Source organism: Ascaphus truei, chromosome 4 (assembly GCF_040206685.1).
Source record: "Ascaphus truei isolate aAscTru1 chromosome 4, aAscTru1.hap1, whole genome shotgun sequence".
NCBI lineage: Eukaryota > Metazoa > Chordata > Amphibia > Anura > Ascaphidae > Ascaphus > Ascaphus truei.
In genome coordinates this window covers 115,247,907-115,267,906 of record NC_134486.1, presented here as the reverse complement: position 1 = coordinate 115,267,906, position 20,000 = coordinate 115,247,907, and the positions used below count along the sequence as shown (strand labels likewise).

Below are 20,000 nucleotides of genomic sequence, written 5' to 3'. Positions count from 1 at the left end.
GTCATGTCTGATCCAATTATGGAATACATCGTTTTTTTACTTGTGAGCCGCCTCCTGCTTTTTTTGGCAGTGCACTGACTTTTTTCTGCTTTTTTCATAGTTATATTTCAACAATAATGTTAAGGATAGAACCATAGCAGAAAAGAAAACGTGCATTGCTCAGTAATACTGTGAAATCAAGTGACAATCCAATGACATTTAACCCCTTCAATGCCCTAATGACTTACTGTATCCTTCAAGAAAAGTGCCACCCCAGAGGTCATTATAAAGTACACCGGAAGTCATGGGCCTTTTTATGCTAGTTTTTTAGGGGCTGTACCCGATTTTGAAATGGTGATCGTGCACCAGGCAAGGGTGGGTTGAAGGGGGGACCTGCCCTTCTCCTAACCATCCTAACCACTCCTTCCGCATCACATCAAGCTCGATGGCAAGAACAGAAAACTGATCACCTGATCGCTCCGAAGAGGGGCTGTGGTAACGGAAGTGGTATGATCCATTGGCATTGTAAGGGTGTTACCATGTTTGGAACGGTCTTTGAATTGTGGTGGATTAATGGTTTGAGTCGACAAAATAGGATAAGGAATTTCCCCTTATAAATAACCAATAACCATGCTAAAATGTTTGTTCATTGATCTTATTTTACAAAAAATAGCGCTTTATGAAAAAATCCAAAGAGTAATCTTACATGGTGCAGACAATAATCTGCATAAAAAAAATTTTCTTTTCTCTTTTTGATCAGGTTTACTTATCATGTTTTTATAAATGGTGAAAAACTTGGAGAAGGACAGGACAATACAAAGAAGAAGGCAGAAAATATTGCTGCGAAAATGGCTCTGGAAGCTCTACAAAATCAAGAAAATCAAAATTCACCTGCGGTGAGTTGGTGAATTGTTTTTAAAATCAAAAGAAAAAGAAAATAGTGCGCTCAGGACAGTGACAATAGTGATAATTATTATAAATACCAGTGAAAAAATCACAATGTGATCAATTAAATCAATATTAAAAGTGCTGTGTTTTAAAACAAAAATTATAAATAAACCTGTTCTTAAGTATATATAGGAGGTATGCCGCTGTATTCCGTGGACTGGCTCCACAAACAACACGTGCTAAATGAAACAAAAAAGAAAAGAAACAGCGCAAAACCTCATAGTGTAGTATTAAAAATATAATGTATATTATTGAGCAGCAGGTGAGTATCTCACGTACATCAATTCAAGGATATATAAGCATGGCATGTTATGGACATGTTACCAAACTGCTACCGCAACTGCACACGGTGATCTGATCGATCGAGGGAGTGGATCCTTCTCTCTCACACGATTTCGTCTCAGGCGGTGTGGGGAGTCACGGTCTGCAGGTAAGGTGTTGGCTTCAGTCTCAGAGCGCTCTCTTCCTCATTGGACATGTAGTTCCGGTATACAGTCGCCCGCTGATGACGTCACCAGAGTTCCGTCACGGATGTGGCCGGAAAAGAACTAGATAGATACTGTCTGTGAGGGATTTCAGCCTCTTGCATAGACATCAATGTCCATAGAAAATAACAATCAAAAGTGACACTGGAACGCGCCTTCCAACGCGTTTCGTCATAGGTTGACTTTGTCAGGGAATATCTGAGGTTCTCATTGGTGGTTACTTATAGCTGGTAACCTCTCCTGATTGGCTTCAAATGATTGTAATCCCACCCACACTTGTACTTGATTAGGGATGTACCTAACCTCTGTCTTCAAGCAAAAGGGGGAGTGAACATGTTCTAAGAACAAGGATTTATAAAATACAATAGTTTTATTAGACTAAACATCACAATATTTATACACATATGTAGAAAATAGAAAATATTATTAATAAACTTATCTAAAAAATAGAAGAAAACATATGTTAGTTACATTAAAATTAAATAACAATAAAAAGAAAATTATATATATAAAAATATATGTAACGGCAGACATATAAAATATAGTATATATATCAAAATAATTATATGGAACGGAAATTATCCAACCATATACAGGCTAAATATATGACTATTCTTAATACTTAAAATATAAATATTAAATTAAAATATTACATAAATATAGGCTCAAGAAAACACAGGAAGAAATACAAATATAAAAACTCATTGTGCGTCTTATTTAACGTAGAATATATTAGGGATATTTACAGAGACCAGATATCTATCTCCTCATTTAATCCCTGAGGTGCCATGGTTTGCATTTTGTAAATCCATAGGCTCTCTTGTTTAGATAATGTTTTTTCCCTATCTCCTCCACGTCTTCCGACCGGTATGGTTTGGATGCCAATGTATTGGAGCAATGTGGACTCACAATTGTGTCTCCTCTTAAAGTGTCTGGGTACACTATGTTTGTCTAACCCATGCCTAATGTTTCTAGCATGTTCCAGAATTCTGGTTTTCAGACATCTTTTTGTTCGTCCAATATACTGATATCCACAGGGACATTGGAGGAGATAGATCACATGAGTAGTTTTGTAGGATATACAGTCCTTCACCACAAATTTCTCTTGTGGTGAAGGAAATTAATGTCTTACGTTCTGGGTGAAGCATGCTACAAAGCCTTACACTTCCCACAGCAGAAATTCCCCGGTGGTTTTTTAACTGGTAACCATGATGTTTCAGTTTTCTTAGATACTGGTAATCCAGTATCACTGGGGGCTAAAAAATGTTTTAGGTTTTTTGCCTTACGATATATAAAACTTGGTTTTTGCTGTAGGGAAGGACCCAGAATAGGATCATTGCAAAGAATTTTCCAGTTTTTCTTTAAGACTTTCTGGATACTATTGGAAGCTGAATTGTACTCTGTAATAAAGGGAACCCTAATTTTGTTGTCATTATCAAGACTAATAGATTTTTCTTTCTTAGATTGTATTAATAAAGAGTCCCTTTCCATACTGTCAACCTTATTTAAAGATTCACCCAATAGAGATCTACTATATCCACGTTTAATACATTTTTCAAACATGGTTTTTGATTGAGTGTTGAAGTCTTCCTGGAAATTACAATTACGCTTTAATCGCATAAATTGACCCATAGGTATGTTATTGATCCAAGATTTTTTATGATTACTTGATGATAAAAGCCAGCTATTTGTGTCTACTTTTTTGAAAAAAGTTTTAGTAATAATCGGAAAATCAATCTTTGCTTCCAAACTCAAGTCTAAGAAGTCTATTTTCTCACTATTATAATTTGAAGTGAACTTGAGATTAAAACTATTCTGATTCAAATATATCTCGAATTGTTGTAAAGTTTCCTCATCACCCTCCCAAATGCAGAGCACATCATCGATATATCTGCGCCATATGATAACATGACTGGCGAAGGGATTATTATTCCAGATATACCGATGTTCCCATGCCCCCATATATATGTTGGCGTAACTGGGGGCAAAGCGTGTACCCATAGCTGTGCCACATAGTTGGATGAAAAATTGGTCCATAAATAGGAAATAATTATGTGACAATATAAATTCTATTGCATTAGCAATGAATAAGCTATTGGATGGATGCAGCTCTGGCTCTCCCTGTAGTGTATTCAACACCGCTTCTATACCATTTTTATGGGGAATACATGTATAGAGTGATTGTACATCAAATGTGGCCCACATATATTTTTCTTGCCACTTCACACTCTTTAGTAAGTTCAACACCATAGTTGTATCTTTTATGTAAGAGGGCAATTTTTGGACATATCTCTGTAGAAAATAATCTACATATTGAGATAGGTTTGATGTTAGTGAACCAATGCCCGAAATTATGGGTCTTCCCGGCGGATTTTTTTAACTTTTGTGGATTTTTGGGAGGTGATAGTAAACTGGTATACGAGGATATTCCGTATATAAAAACTGGAATTCCAATTTGTTCAAAACCGTTGACACCATAGCATCATCAAGCAATATTTTAAGTTCTTTTAAGAACTGACTCGTAGGATCCTGGCCTAATTTACCATATGATGAAGAGTCACCTAATATGTGTATTGCTTCACACTCATAATCTTTCCTGTCTTGGAGGACAATTCCCCCTCCCTTGTCTGCTTGACGTATGATTAATTCTTTGTTTTCCTGCAATTTTTTTAGAGCTAAATACTCCTCATGTTTCATATTTTGTTTAACATCAGTATTCTTATAGTTCTTTACTAACGACGAAAATTCGTTATTTACTACGTTAAAAAAAGAATCAATGAAACTCCCTTTGCTTTGTGCAGGGTAGAATCGAGAGGGTGGTTTAAAGCCAGTATGTTGGCATATTATCTGATCGTCCTCTTCAATGGGTAAATCTACATTTTGTTCATCCCCTACGGGATCTAATCCCATCTCCTTTTTAAGAAAATGTCTTTTTAGTGTTAGATTACGTGTGAACTTGTGTAGATCAGTAAATAACTGAAACCCATTTGGACCACATGTTTTTGAAAAGGAAAGCCCCTTATTAAGGACTTGTTCCTGATCTGTGGTCAAACTGACTGAGGACAAATTGAAAATCCCTTCGATAGATTCTCTTATTGTACCTTCTCCTATTCTCTTCTTTTTGATAGCTTGTGATCTCCACCCCCCTCTCGTCCCTCTTCGGGTGAATGGTGTCTTTTCAAATTCCTGGGTGACTCTAGAGTACGTTTCTCCTTCCCTCTGTCCCCGTTCTCCTTCTCTTTGGGCCCCAGATATCTGGTCTTTAGTGCCTCTAAAAAAAGGGAACGTTCTGGTGTTTGGCGGTTTGTGGTATCTATGGGATTTCCCTTTGTACCCTTTAGTCCATTCCCCTTGACCTCTCCAGCTATCTTTGCGGTAACCACCAGATTTCGATTTCTGGTGATTACCCGCATGTCTAAAGGGTACAAAGGGAAATCCCATAGATATCACAAAAAAGATAATAGTGAACACCAGACCAAATACTATCACGAAAATAGAGATAGATCCTATTCCATAACAGATAAAAGTAATAAGGAGACCCATCATAAAAATCCTTATCAGGATCACTATAAAGATAGGCATCAGGAACATAGAAGGGAAATAACTCCACCCAGATTAGACTCTGACCGCCAAACACCAGAACGTTCCCTTTTTTTAGAGGCACTAAAGACCAGATATCTGGGGCCCAAAGAGAAGGAGAACGGGGACAGAGGGAAGGAGAAACGTACTCTAGAGTCACCCAGGAATTTGAAAAGACACCATTCACCCGAAGAGGGACGAGAGGGGGGTGGAGATCACAAGCTATCAAAAAGAAGAGAATAGGAGAAGGTACAATAAGAGAATCTATCGAAGGGATTTTCAATTTGTCCTCAGTCAGTTTGACCACAGATCAGGTACAAGTCCTTAATAAGGGGCTTTCCTTTTCAAAAACATGTGGTCCAAATGGGTTTCAGTTATTTTTTTATCAATTTTGGTTTTGCTGTTGACCAAGAATTGGTCCAACGCTGATGACGTCACCAGAGTTCCGTCACGGATGTGGCCGGAAAAGAACTAGATAGATACTGTCTGTGAGGGATTTCAGCCTCTTGCATAGACATCAATGTCCATAGAAAATAACAATCAAAAGTGACACTGGAACGCGCCTTCCAACGCGTTTCGTCATAGGTTGACTTTGTCAGGGAATATCTGAGGTTCTCATTGGTGGTTACTTATAGCTGGTAACCTCTCCTGATTGGCTTCAAATGATTGTAATCCCACCCACACTTGTACTTGATTAGGGATGTACCTAACCTCTGTCTTCAAGCAAAAGGGGGAGTGAACATGTTCTAAGAACAAGGATTTATAAAATACAATAGTTTTATTAGACTAAACATCACAATATTTATACACATATGTAGAAAATAGAAAATATTATTAATAAACTTATCTAAAAAATAGAAGAAAACATATGTTAGTTACATTAAAATTAAATAACAATAAAAAGAAAATTATATATATAAAAATATATGTAACGGCAGACATATAAAATATAGTATATATATCAAAATAATTATATGGAACGGAAATTATCCAACCATATACAGGCTAAATATATGACTATTCTTAATACTTAAAATATAAATATTAAATTAAAATATTACATAAATATAGGCTCAAGAAAACACAGGAAGAAATACAAATATAAAAACTCATTGTGCGTCTTATTTAACGTAGAATATATTAGGGATATTTACAGAGACCAGATATCTATCTCCTCATTTAATCCCTGAGGTGCCATGGTTTGCATTTTGTAAATCCATAGGCTCTCTTGTTTAGATAATGTTTTTTCCCTATCTCCTCCACGTCTTCCGACCGGTATGGTTTGGATGCCAATGTATTGGAGCAATGTGGACTCACAATTGTGTCTCCTCTTAAAGTGTCTGGGTACACTATGTTTGTCTAACCCATGCCTAATGTTTCTAGCATGTTCCAGAATTCTGGTTTTCAGACATCTTTTTGTTCGTCCAATATACTGATATCCACAGGGACATTGGAGGAGATAGATCACATGAGTAGTTTTGTAGGATATACAGTCCTTCACCACAAATTTCTCTTGTGGTGAAGGAAATTAATGTCTTACGTTCTGGGTGAAGCATGCTACAAAGCCTTACACTTCCCACAGCAGAAATTCCCCGGTGGTTTTTTAACTGGTAACCATGATGTTTCAGTTTTCTTAGATACTGGTAATCCAGTATCACTGGGGGCTAAAAAATGTTTTAGGTTTTTTGCCTTACGATATATAAAACTTGGTTTTTGCTGTAGGGAAGGACCCAGAATAGGATCATTGCAAAGAATTTTCCAGTTTTTCTTTAAGACTTTCTGGATACTATTGGAAGCTGAATTGTACTCTGTAATAAAGGGAACCCTAATTTTGTTGTCATTATCAAGACTAATAGATTTTTCTTTCTTAGATTGTATTAATAAAGAGTCCCTTTCCATACTGTCAACCTTATTTAAAGATTCACCCAATAGAGATCTACTATATCCACGTTTAATACATTTTTCAAACATGGTTTTTGATTGAGTGTTGAAGTCTTCCTGGAAATTACAATTACGCTTTAATCGCATAAATTGACCCATAGGTATGTTATTGATCCAAGATTTTTTATGATTACTTGATGATAAAAGCCAGCTATTTGTGTCTACTTTTTTGAAAAAAGTTTTAGTAATAATCGGAAAATCAATCTTTGCTTCCAAACTCAAGTCTAAGAAGTCTATTTTCTCACTATTATAATTTGAAGTGAACTTGAGATTAAAACTATTCTGATTCAAATATATCTCGAATTGTTGTAAAGTTTCCTCATCACCCTCCCAAATGCAGAGCACATCATCGATATATCTGCGCCATATGATAACATGACTGGCGAAGGGATTATTATTCCAGATATACCGATGTTCCCATGCCCCCATATATATGTTGGCGTAACTGGGGGCAAAGCGTGTACCCATAGCTGTGCCACATAGTTGGATGAAAAATTGGTCCATAAATAGGAAATAATTATGTGACAATATAAATTCTATTGCATTAGCAATGAATAAGCTATTGGATGGATGCAGCTCTGGATCTCCCTGTAGTGTATTCAACACCGCTTCTATACCATTTTTATGGGGAATACATGTATAGAGTGATTGTACATCAAATGTGGCCCACATATATTTTTCTTGCCACTTCACACTCTTTAGTAAGTTCAACACCATAGTTGTATCTTTTATGTAAGAGGGCAATTTTTGGACATATCTCTGTAGAAAATAATCTACATATTGAGATAGGTTTGATGTTAGTGAACCAATGCCCAAAATTATGGGTCTTCCCGGCGGATTTTTTTAACTTTTGTGGATTTTTGGGAGGTGATAGTAAACTGGTATACGAGGATATTCCGTATATAAAAACTGGAATTCCAATTTGTTCAAAACCGTTGACACCATAGCATCATCAAGCAATATTTTAAGTTCTTTTAAGAACTGACTCGTAGGATCCTGGCCTAATTTACCATATGATGAAGAGTCACCTAATATGTGTATTGCTTCACACTCATAATCTTTCCTGTCTTGGAGGACAATTCCCCCTCCCTTGTCTGCTTGACGTATGATTAATTCTTTGTTTTCCTGCAATTTTTTTAGAGCTAAATACTCCTCATGTTTCATATTTTGTTTAACATCAGTATTCTTATAGTTCTTTACTAACGACGAAAATTCGTTATTTACTACGTTAAAAAAAGAATCAATGAAACTCCCTTTGCTTTGTGCAGGGTAGAATCGAGAGGGTGGTTTAAAGCCAGTATGTTGGCATATTATCTGATCGTCCTCTTCAATGGGTAAATCTACATTTTGTTCATCCCCTACGGGATCTAATCCCATCTCCTTTTTAAGAAAATGTCTTTTTAGTGTTAGATTACGTGTGAACTTGTGTAGATCAGTAAATAACTGAAACCCATTTGGACCACATGTTTTTGAAAAGGAAAGCCCCTTATTAAGGACTTGTTCCTGATCTGTGGTCAAACTGACTGAGGACAAATTGAAAATCCCTTCGATAGATTCTCTTATTGTACCTTCTCCTATTCTCTTCTTTTTGATAGCTTGTGATCTCCACCCCCCTCTCGTCCCTCTTCGGGTGAATGGTGTCTTTTCAAATTCCTGGGTGACTCTAGAGTACGTTTCTCCTTCCCTCTGTCCCCGTTCTCCTTCTCTTTGGGCCCCAGATATCTGGTCTTTAGTGCCTCTAAAAAAAGGGAACGTTCTGGTGTTTGGCGGTTTGTGGTATCTATGGGATTTCCCTTTGTACCCTTTAGTCCATTCCCCTTGACCTCTCCAGCTATCTTTGCGGTAACCACCAGATTTCGATTTCTGGTGATTACCCGCATGTCTAAAGGGTACAAAGGGAAATCCCATAGATATCACAAAAAAGATAATAGTGAACACCAGACCAAATACTATCACGAAAATAGAGATAGATCCTATTCCATAACAGATAAAAGTAATAAGGAGACCCATCATAAAAATCCTTATCAGGATCACTATAAAGATAGGCATCAGGAACATAGAAGGGAAATAACTCCACCCAGATTAGACTCTGACCGCCAAACACCAGAACGTTCCCTTTTTTTAGAGGCACTAAAGACCAGATATCTGGGGCCCAAAGAGAAGGAGAACGGGGACAGAGGGAAGGAGAAACGTACTCTAGAGTCACCCAGGAATTTGAAAAGACACCATTCACCCGAAGAGGGACGAGAGGGGGGTGGAGATCACAAGCTATCAAAAAGAAGAGAATAGGAGAAGGTACAATAAGAGAATCTATCGAAGGGATTTTCAATTTGTCCTCAGTCAGTTTGACCACAGATCAGGTACAAGTCCTTAATAAGGGGCTTTCCTTTTCAAAAACATGTGGTCCAAATGGGTTTCAGTTATTTACTGATCTACACAAGTTCACACGTAATCTAACACTAAAAAGACATTTTCTTAAAAAGGAGATGGGATTAGATCCCGTAGGGGATGAACAAAATGTAGATTTACCCATTGAAGAGGACGATCAGATAATATGCCAACATACTGGCTTTAAACCACCCTCTCGATTCTACCCTGCACAAAGCAAAGGGAGTTTCATTGATTCTTTTTTTAACGTAGTAAACAACGAATTTTCGTCGTTAGTAAAGAACTATAAGAATACTGATGTTAAACAAAATATGAAACATGAGGAGTATTTAGCTCTAAAAAAATTGCAGGAAAACAAAGAATTAATCATACGTCATGCAGACAAGGGAGGAGGAATTGTCCTCCAAGACAGAAAAGATTATGAGTGTGAAGCAATACACATATTAGGTGACTCTTCATTATATGGTAAATTAGGCCAGGATCCTACGAGTCAGTTCTTAAAAGAACTTAAAATATTGCTTGATGATGCTATGGTGTCAACGGTTTTGAACAAATTGGAATTCCAGTTTTTATATAAGGAATATCCTCGTATACCAGTTTACTATCACCTCCCAAAAATCCACAAAAGTTTAAAAAATCCGCCGGGAAGACCCATAATTTCGGGCATTGGTTCACTAACATCAAACCTATCTCAGTATGTAGATTATTTTCTACAGAGATATGTCCAAAAATTGCCCTCTTACATAAAAGATACAACTATGGTGTTGAACTTACTAAAGAGTGTGAAGTGGCAAGAAAAATATATGTGGGCCACATTTGATGTACAATCACTCTATACATGTATTCCCCATAAAAATGGTATAGAAGCGGTGTTGAATACACTACAGGGAGATCCAGAGCTGCATCCATCCAATAGCTTATTCATTGCTAATGCAATAGAATTTATATTGTCACATAATTATTTCCTATTTATGGACCAATTTTTCATCCAACTATGTGGCACAGCTATGGGTACACGCTTTGCCCCCAGTTACGCCAACATATATATGGGGGCATGGGAACATCGGTATATCTGGAATAATAATCCCTTCGCCAGTCATGTTATCATATGGCGCAGATATATCGATGATGTGCTCTGCATTTGGGAGGGTGATGAGGAAACTTTACAACAATTCGAGATATATTTGAATCAGAATAGTTTTAATCTCAAGTTCACTTCAAATTATAATAATGAGAAAATAGACTTCTTAGACTTGAGTTTGGAAGCAAAGATTGATTTTCCGATTATTACTAAAACTTTTTTCAAAAAAGTAGACACCAATAGCTGGCTTTTATCATCAAGTAATCATAAAAAATCTTGGATCAATAACATACCTATGGGCGAATTTATGCGATTAAAGCGTAATTGTAATTTCCAGGTAGACTTCAACACTCAATCAAAAACCATGTTTGAAAAATGTATTAAACGTGGATATAGTAGATCTCTATTGGTTGAATCTTTAAATAAGGTTGACAGTATGGAAAGGGACTCTTTATTAATACAATCTAAGAAAGAAAAATCTATTAGTCTTGATAATGACAACAAAATTAGGGTTCCTTTTATTACAGAGTACAATTCAGCTTCCAATAGTATCCGGAAAGTCTTAAAGAAAAACTGGAACATTCTTTGCAATGATCCTATTCTGGGTCCTTCCCTAGAGCAACAACCAAGTTTTATATATCGTAAGGCAAAAAACCTAAAACATTTTTTAGCCCCCAGTGATATAGGATTACCAGTATCTAAGGTAACAGAAACATCATGGTTACCAGTTAAAAAACCACCGGGGAATTTCTGCTGTGGGAAGTGTAAGGCTTGTAGCATGCTTCACCCAGAACGTAAGACATTAATTTCCTTCACCACAAAAGAGAAATTTGTGGTGAAGGACTGTATATCCTACAAAACTACTCATGTGATCTATCTCCTCCAATGTCCCTGTGGATATCAGTATATTGGACGAACAAAAAGATGTCTGAAAACCAGAATTCTGGAACATGCTAGAAACATTAGGCATGGGTTAGACAAACATAGTGTACCCAGACACTTTAAGAGGAGACACAATTGTGATTCCACATTGCTCCAATACATTGGCATCCAAACCATACCGGTCGGAAGATGTGGAGGAGATAGATATCTGTAAATATCCCTAATATATTCTACGTTAAATAAGAAGCACAATGAGTTTTTATATTTTTTATATTTTTATTTATATTTTTATTTCTTCCTGTGTTTTCTTGAGCCTATATTTATGTAATATTTTAATTTAATATTTATATTTTAAGTATTAAGAATAGTCATATATTTAGCCTGTATATGGTTGGATAATTTCCGTTCCATATAATTATTTTGATATATATACTATATTTTATATGTCTGCCGTTACATATATTTTTATATATATAATTTTCTTTTTATTGTTATTTAATTTTAATGTAACTAACATATGTTTTCTTCTATTTTTTAGATAAGTTTATTAATAATATTTTCTATTTTCTACATATGTGTATAAATATTGTGATGTTTAGTCTAATAAAACTATTGTATTTTATAAATCCTTGTTCTTAGAACATGTTCACTCCCCCTTTTGCTTGAAGACAGAGGTTAGGTACATCCCTAATCAAGTACAAGTGTGGGTGGGATTACAATCATTTGAAGCCAATCAGGAGAGGTTACCAGCTATAAGTAACCACCAATGAGAACCTCAGATATTCCCTGACAAAGTCAACCTATGATGAAACGCGTTGGAAGGCGCGTTCCAGTGTCACTTTTGATTGTTATTTTCTATGGACATTGATGTCTATGCAAGAGGCTGAAATCCCTCACAGACAGTATCTATCTAGTTCTTTTCCGGCCACATCCGTGACGGAACTCTGGTGACGTCATCAGCGGGCGACTGTATACCGGAACTACATGTCCAATGAGGAAGAGAGCGCTCTGAGACTGAAGCCAACACCTTACCTGCAGACCGTGACTCCCCACACCGCCTGAGACGAAATCGTGTGAGAGAGAAGGATCCACTCCCTCGATCGATCAGATCACCGTGTGCAGTTGCGGTAGCAGTTTGGTAACATGTCCATAACATGCCATGCTTATATATCCTTGAATTGATGTACGTGAGATACTCACCTGCTGCTCAATAATATACATTATATTTTTAATACTACACTATGAGGTTTTGCGCTGTTTCTTTTCTTTTTTGTTTTTAAAATCTGTTACATTTCTTTTTTCTGCTATTGATTATACCAACTCATACACAGGTGTTGTGGTTGAATTATTGGTGCTGGGGCACCTCACAGAGAGCACAATGTGGAGACATTTGACGGTTTGCTTATACACTCTGTTGCTATTTTTGGACTCCTAATGCTGTCACATGAGTTCTCCCTAGCATATCCTATTGTTTGCTAGTGGGACTGCTTTTTCAGTTACTATTTTGAATGTGTGTTGCTTGTACATGAGCATTCTTTTGCATATCCTATTGTTTGCTAGTGGGACTGCTTTTTCAGTTACTATTTTGGACTTGTGTTGCTTGTACATGAGCATTCTCTTGCATATATTATTGAGTGTCATTTATTTTATGTGGGGTTTGACAGGCTATTTAAACGGGGAAGGAAGGCATAGGGAAGTACATCTGGGACCCTTGGGGACCAGAGGGAATGGGCCAGAAGAAGAGGTAATCACTCGAAACGTTGCCCCCCCCCCCTAGCATACTTTCTTTTCTCCCATTTTTTGTGTGTATTTTCCTAATGTTTCATGTTTTTTCCCCTTTTCCTTTTTCCCCTCACATCCCTCACTGTGAGACATTATTTCCCATTGCATTGTATTTGCTCTAATTCCGGTTTACATTTGGTAATATTAAAATTATTTACTATTCTGACCTTTTTTCAGTAGATCATTTAGCTGTTAGACAGTGAGTGCCGGTACTTTGATAGCTGTGTTATTATCAGTAGAGGGGAAGAAGGGTCCCCTATGTTCCGTGCACCCTGCATACGTACTTTTTTTTTTTTTTCAACTTCAATTTTTTTTATTGGAGTTACATATTCATACAATATATCACAGCCCATTGTATTAAGCCCCCAACACTTTTTTTTAACATACGTATGCAACATTTCAACAGCAAAAGTACTAATCGCTGCCAAAAACAATGACAATACAGACAGGACAAACAAGACGGCGGACAGAGGGGGGGGGGACGAATGGGGGGGGAGCAGTACCGGAACACCTTGTTCGCGTGTACTCTATTAACTTCCTACGATCCTGTAGACTTGAATTCACTGCTTCTTCCTTGGGTCGCAAGTGTCCTCCCTATTTTCTGAGTGACCATCTATAGTTGGGGCTGTCGTCTACCTGTTCGTCTCTATGTGTTGTCAGATCTCCGACCCCCAAAGGAGAACGCATCTATAGCTATTAAAGAAATATTGCAGTAGCATCCACCCCTGGGATATCTGTCTGTGCCAACCAAGGCGCCCAGACTTTTAGAAAGTTTGTGCCGGTGTCATTAACTAGACTCGTTAATTGTTCCATCCGACAAACGTGCCAAATCCTGTTTCTAATCTTGGGGATAACTGGAACTTCTGGTTGCTTCCATAATGCTGCGATCTCGCATCTCGCATCTCGTGGCTGTTGCAAAATGCGCGATCAATTTATGCGTCACATTTGATAAGCCCCGGATCCGCCTGCCCAACAGGAACACCCACGGGTCCAGGGGGATCTCCAAACTGAGAATCCGATGTAACCAGTCACTAATCTGTTCCCAAATCGGGACCACTTTTGTGCAAGACCAAAGCATGTGTCGCAAGTCTGCCACCCCTCCGCACTGCTTTGGGCAGAGCGGAGAGTAGCCCCTAACAAATTTAGCTAAGCGAGCTGGAATGTAGTACCACCGCATATGGACCTTATATGCGTTCTCCTTTAGTGTGGTAAAGATTGAACTTTTTGCTGCTGCTTGGATAATTCCGTCCCAGTCTTCGTCCTCTAACGTTTCCCCTAGGTCAGTCTCCCACTGTCTGATGTAGCGCAGTCTGTTCTCACTAGGTGTCACTGGACAGATCACTTCCCTGTACATTCTAGATGTAAGTCCCTTGTGTCCGTACCTCTGGAACACAGCTGCTCGAAATTTGTTCTCGCCGGCCTAATTGGGGTTTCGTGATAAAAATCTCTAATCTGGAGGTATCTAAAGAATTCTTTGTTTGGGATAGCCTTTGTGGATTTAATTTGCTCAAATGTTTGTATGTATTTCCTACCCTCCAGATCTTTGAGGCGGGTAATACCCGACTGTATCCAATATATTACGTTATTACTATTCATCCCTGGAGCGAAATCTGGATTACCAGAGATTGGAGTCATGAGTGATCCTTTGGAAGTCAAATTACAACTGAATTTAGTGGCCTCCCAAACTCGTAGTGAATTGGCAATGGTCTGGAGCGGTATTCCCATCTTGCTTACCCCTCGTTTGGGTAGCCAGATCAGATTTTGGAGTTCAATTGGTGCACAACACTTTTTCTCCAACTCCACCCATCTCCTTAAGCATGGGTCCGTGTGCCATTGGAGAATTTGAGCCAATTGGGCCGCTTTATAGTAAGCTAACAAACAAGGTACCGCCAAACGTCCTCTTACAGTGGGTCTCGTTAGAATACCCTTTGCAATTCTTGGGTTTTTCTTATTCCAAATAAATTTCATGATTAGTGACTGTAGGGAGAGGAAGTCTGAATATATTATAGGTATAGGCAGACTCTGGAAAAGATATAACATCCTTGGTAGGAGGTTCATCTTCATGCTGTGTATCCTACCAATCCATGAGATGCCACCTTTCATCCATAACCTGAGATCCTCCCCCAATGTCTTAATTAACCTGGGAAAATTCGCTTTGTATAATGTTTTATAATCCCTTGTAAGATATACCCCTAAATATTTGATAGTGGAGGGTTGCCATTTAAAGTTAAAATTGAGATCAATCAGTTTTTCTACTTCTATGGGTAGGTTTATATTGAGGGCTTCGGATTTGGACTGATTAATCTTAAAGCCCGAAATTTGGTTGAATTTGCTTAGGTTTCCAAACAAGTTGGGCAGGGATATGAGAGGTTTAGATAATGTTAGGATGACATCATCCGCGTATAATGCTGCTTTGTGCTTCTGATCTCCACTGGAGATTCCTGATATATCTGGGCTATTTCGGATGTGCGCTGCTAGAGGTTCTATACAAAGGGCAAACAGCAGCGGCGACAGCGGGCAACCCTGCCACGTTCCGCTTTGTATAAAAAATTGATCGGAGGAAAAGCCCTGGTGCCGCACGCTTGCCGCTGGACCCTCATACAGCGCCTGGGTGGCTCTCAAGTGATGTCCCTCAAAGCCAAACGCTCCCAGTGTTTCTGTTAAGTAGGGCCAGTCTATCCTATCGAAGGCTTTCTCAGCGTCCAGACTCAACACCATAGAGTGTATGTTTTTTTTTTTTGAGCCAGATCAATCAAATCAATGATTCTCCTGGTGTTATCTGCCACTTGTCTACCTCCGATAAACCCCACTTGATCCGCATGAATTAACCTGGGAAGAACACTACCCACCCTGTTTGCTATAAGTTTGGAGTAGATTTTAACATCTGAATTAATCAGTGAAATGGGCCGGTAGCTCTTTCAGTCTGCCGGGTCCTTTCCAGGTTTGCGGATAACAGAAATTGATGCTTGGAGCATTTGTGCTGGGAAGGAGGCCCCCGTCAAGATTCCGTTGAATAGTTTTGGCATATATGGGGCTAGCGTTTTGACATACTTCTTGTAGTATAAATTTGAGAAGCCATCCGGCCCTGGCGCTTTGGCAGGTTTTAATGCTTTGATGACTTCCGCTAGCTCCTCTAGAGTAAAATCAGCTTGGAGCGCGTCTCTCTCGGCCCTTCTCAAGATAGGTAATTTTGCCTCTTTCAGGAAAGTGTTTAACAACTCCCCTGTTTTAGGATTATGGGTGACCTTATCCCCATTGTAAAGTTTCTCGTAGTAGGCTTTAAATTCCTCTACAATTTTCCCAGGTATGGAAGTGCGGTCACCTTGTTGGTTCCGGATAGCGTGAATGTGATAATTTTGAAGCTTGTTTTTTAGCTTATTGGCAAGTAGGGTATCAGGTTTGTTCCCTTTTTCATAAATTTTCCATTTAGACCAGGCCATTTTCTTGTCAGCCTGGGAGGCGAGGAGGAGATTGACTTTTGTTTTGGTGTCTAATAGCTGTTTCAGCGTGTGGTCCCGCTTATTTATTTTGTGCAGGGAAGAAAGCTCTGCTAGTTGTGTTTCTAGATCCTTGATCTTTTTGTCTCGTTCTCTTTTTAAGTTTGGCGGCCAAATTCATTAATACCCCCCTGAGGGTTGCCTTATGGGCTTCCCACAGTAGGGAATGTGACGCCACACTCCCCTCGTTCTCCTCAAAATATTCTTTAATTTCCCCCCCCCCACCTCCCTCTCTAGATCTGGAATTTTCAGAAGGATCTCATTTAGCTTCCAGTTCGCTCTAGGTCTGTCTAGTGGTACAAGTGTGCACCGCAGCTCAATAGATGCATGGTCGGACCATGAAATATCATGGATCTCTGAACGAGAGACCCCGGGGAATAGTCTATTGGACACAAGGAAGTAATATATCCTACTGTAGCTGTTATGGGGATGGGAGAAGAAAGTATATTCTCTCACTCCCTGATGTTGCTCCCGCCATATGTCAAGGAGCTGACAGTCTTTTAACCCGTTTGTAATTGTTAATAAGTCTTGTCTGTGGGATTTGTTAATAGTCGTGCATCTGTCTAGGTCTGGATTTAGAGCCCTGTTCAGGTCTCCAGCAACTATAATGTTCCCTTTTGCAACTTTACCGAGCTTGTCAAAAAATCTACTGAAGAAATCGGTCGCATTGTCATTAGGGGCATAGATTGCTGCAAGAGTTATAGGGTGCTCACGTTTGGAACCAGACACTATGAGGTATCTACCTTCCTTATCGCTATATGTTCTGTCCTGTATGAATGGAATGTGGTTATGAATTAATATGGCGATCCCTCTTTTTTTAACCCGTGCTCAGGACAGGAAGTGTACCCTGAAATCCTTGTCAAAGTACGTGGGACAATTATTTTGGGAAAAGTGTATCTCTTGCAGAAATAGCACCTCTGCACCTTTGCGTTTGTAGTCTCTGAATGCGACCCTTCTTTTTGCAGGGCTGTGGAAACCCTTAACATTATGGGATATTAACAGTAGTTCCTTACTCATTGGAAGAGATGTACCGGTCTATCTGCCACAATTTGTTTGTATCGTGAGAAGTGTGTCTGCTACTGGGGCTGCGGCCCACTCCTGCATCCCAGATCTCTCTGCGCCCGCCTGTAGAAACAAAGGGAGGGGGACACACACAAGGGGAAACCGGGGTATGCATAAGCACAACACAACATGTGATAACTAATAACATTTCTCGGCGTCCTCCCGAATCTCTCCTCCTGCCGAGACCACCTTCTCTGGGTTCTTGTTCCTTGTTCAGGATGTCCGGTCTTGGGGTGAGATGTTTGACGTCCCCTCCAAGAGCCCTGACCCAAAGGGCTTCGTTAGTGCCCTGAAGAGCTTCTCTCTTCATCCCTAGCGTGTGGCCCATGCAGACTTCGGAGCAGGTCTCCCTCCCCTACCCCCGCCCCACTCTATATACAACCTTACTAATAAAACCAACTGAACTATGTCAAATTAACCCAAATCCCACTTCCTCTAGATCCCCTTCCACGGTAGCTCCCACTATTCCCTCGTGCGTTTTCTTCCCGCTACTCTCCTTAACCTGCCCCATCGCTTGATATCTTTACTGGGTCCATATCGGTGCTGTCCTTCCGCTTCTGTCCGGCCTGCCTCCTGACTGTTGCCATCCTTACTTCCTGAACCGTTTCCTGCGGGCCCCCATCTCCTTATAGCAGCTCTTCCTTCCTACTTCTGATCTTCCTCCGTCTCCCTCGTGCAACTTACTTTAAGGCCCTTATACCTCATCTCACTGTTTTTGGCTTGCGTATACTTTCCACTGTGGCCCTATCTTATTCTCGCCTAGTACTTCAACCTACTCTTCTCACTTTCCCCCTCTCACTCCGTCACTTACTTAAATCTCACCGCCTGTGGTTCTACCCTCTCTTCCTTCTATACCTCTACTTGCTCTTACTTTCGTCGACTTCCGGATTTAATGCTTCCAACCCTTCAACCTCCCCATCTCACTTCCCTGCTCCCTCTCTAACACTTCCCTGTCCCCTTCGTCCCTTGGTTCCAACCTTCCACACTCCATAATTTCACGTACTTCTTCCTCCAGCGTCCTATCTTCGTGTATCTAACTTTCCGATCCCTACTTTTCACTTCCCTGAGCACCTTCTGTGATCTCCCTAAATCTTCCTTTCACTAGGTCCACCTACTCCTCCCCCTCTGCCACCACGTCCCCCTTCCCCTGTCCTCCTATCTTAATATGCCCTAGTTATCTAGCCATCCTATCTCACTTTCCAGCACCCTCACTAACACTTCCCTATCTCCATCATCTGCTACTTCCCCCCTCCTTCCCTCTCTCTGTATCCCTGCCTCCTGACCCTTCTTCCTCCATCCGACTCTATTCGCTCCTTACCCCCGCGTCGCGGCCTCTTTACCTGGTTTCCTACATTCTCTGTCGTTCTCTCGGCATACCCTAGCGCTACCTCTCTCTCTTTCCTTACCCTAACCCTTGCCGGCGTCATTCTAACTCCCTTTTTAACTTTCCTTTCTCCTTCCTTATTCCGTCCCTGCCCTTACCTCTTTGGCCTCGGGCATGGTCAGCGCTTATGCGCTGACCCGTGCTGAGGCATGCTGCTGCTCGGCACTGAACCCCTGCAGCCGCAATGAGAGCGGCTTTAGCAGGGGCTCGCGCACGCGTCCGCACGCTTGGGGAAGCGTGAGTCTGACGGAGTTTTGAAATTTGCCGCTCGCCGGAGTGCAGGGCCGGTCACATGAGCAGTTCGCCCAATGAGGGTGAACCAGCTCCGTGACGTCACTGGCCCGCCCCCAGACCCGCCCCTGACACACCCACGGATGGCGCGCTGTGTAAGGCCAGGTAAAGCACTGCTTTCCCTTAGCCTCTGCGCGCCTCCGCACTGTTTTGGGCACTATGTCCCAGGCCTTATACGCTGCCTAACACTCCTGTATTCCCGTTCCCTAACTCGTCGTTCTTTTAACTCTGCTTTAAATGCAGAGCCACCAGACAGAGAAAAACGGGCTGGTGTGTGTGTGGGTGTGGGTGTGTGTGGGTGTGGGTGTGGGTGTGGGTGTGTGTGTGTGTGTGTGTGTGTGTGTGTGTGTGTGTGTGTGTGTGTGTGTGTGTGTGTGTGTGTGTGTGAAAAACGGGCTGCAGGGGGGGGGGTGTGTATGAAAAACAGGCTGCGGTGTGTGTGTGTGTGTGTGTGTGTGTGTGTGTGTGTGTGTGTGTGTGTGTGTGTGTGTGTGTGTGTGTGTGTGTGTGTGTGTGTGTGTGTGTGAAAAACGGGCTGCAGGGGGTGTGTGTGTGAAAAACGGGCTGCAGGGTGTGTGTGTGTGTGTGTGTGTGTGTGTGTGTGTGTGTGTGTGTGTGTGTGTGTGTGTGTGTGTGTGTGTGAAAAACAGGCTGCAGGGGGTGCGTGTGTGTGAAAAACGGGCTGCAGGGGGTGTGTGTGT

At 40.4% G+C, this 20,000-nt stretch overlaps 1 protein-coding gene across 3 annotated transcripts in view; it reads left to right on the top strand.

Annotated features, from left to right (window-relative positions):
- Positions 1-20,000, top strand: part of LOC142493051 (interferon-induced, double-stranded RNA-activated protein kinase-like) — a 163,578-nt gene that overhangs the window by 35,505 nt on the left and 108,073 nt on the right. For all 3 annotated transcript variants that reach the window (XM_075596489.1, XM_075596488.1, XM_075596487.1), the window contains exon 3: positions 740-875. In XM_075596489.1, coding sequence (XP_075452604.1) covers positions 740-875 — 136 coding nt within the window. The remainder of the gene's footprint in view (positions 1-739; positions 876-20,000) is intronic.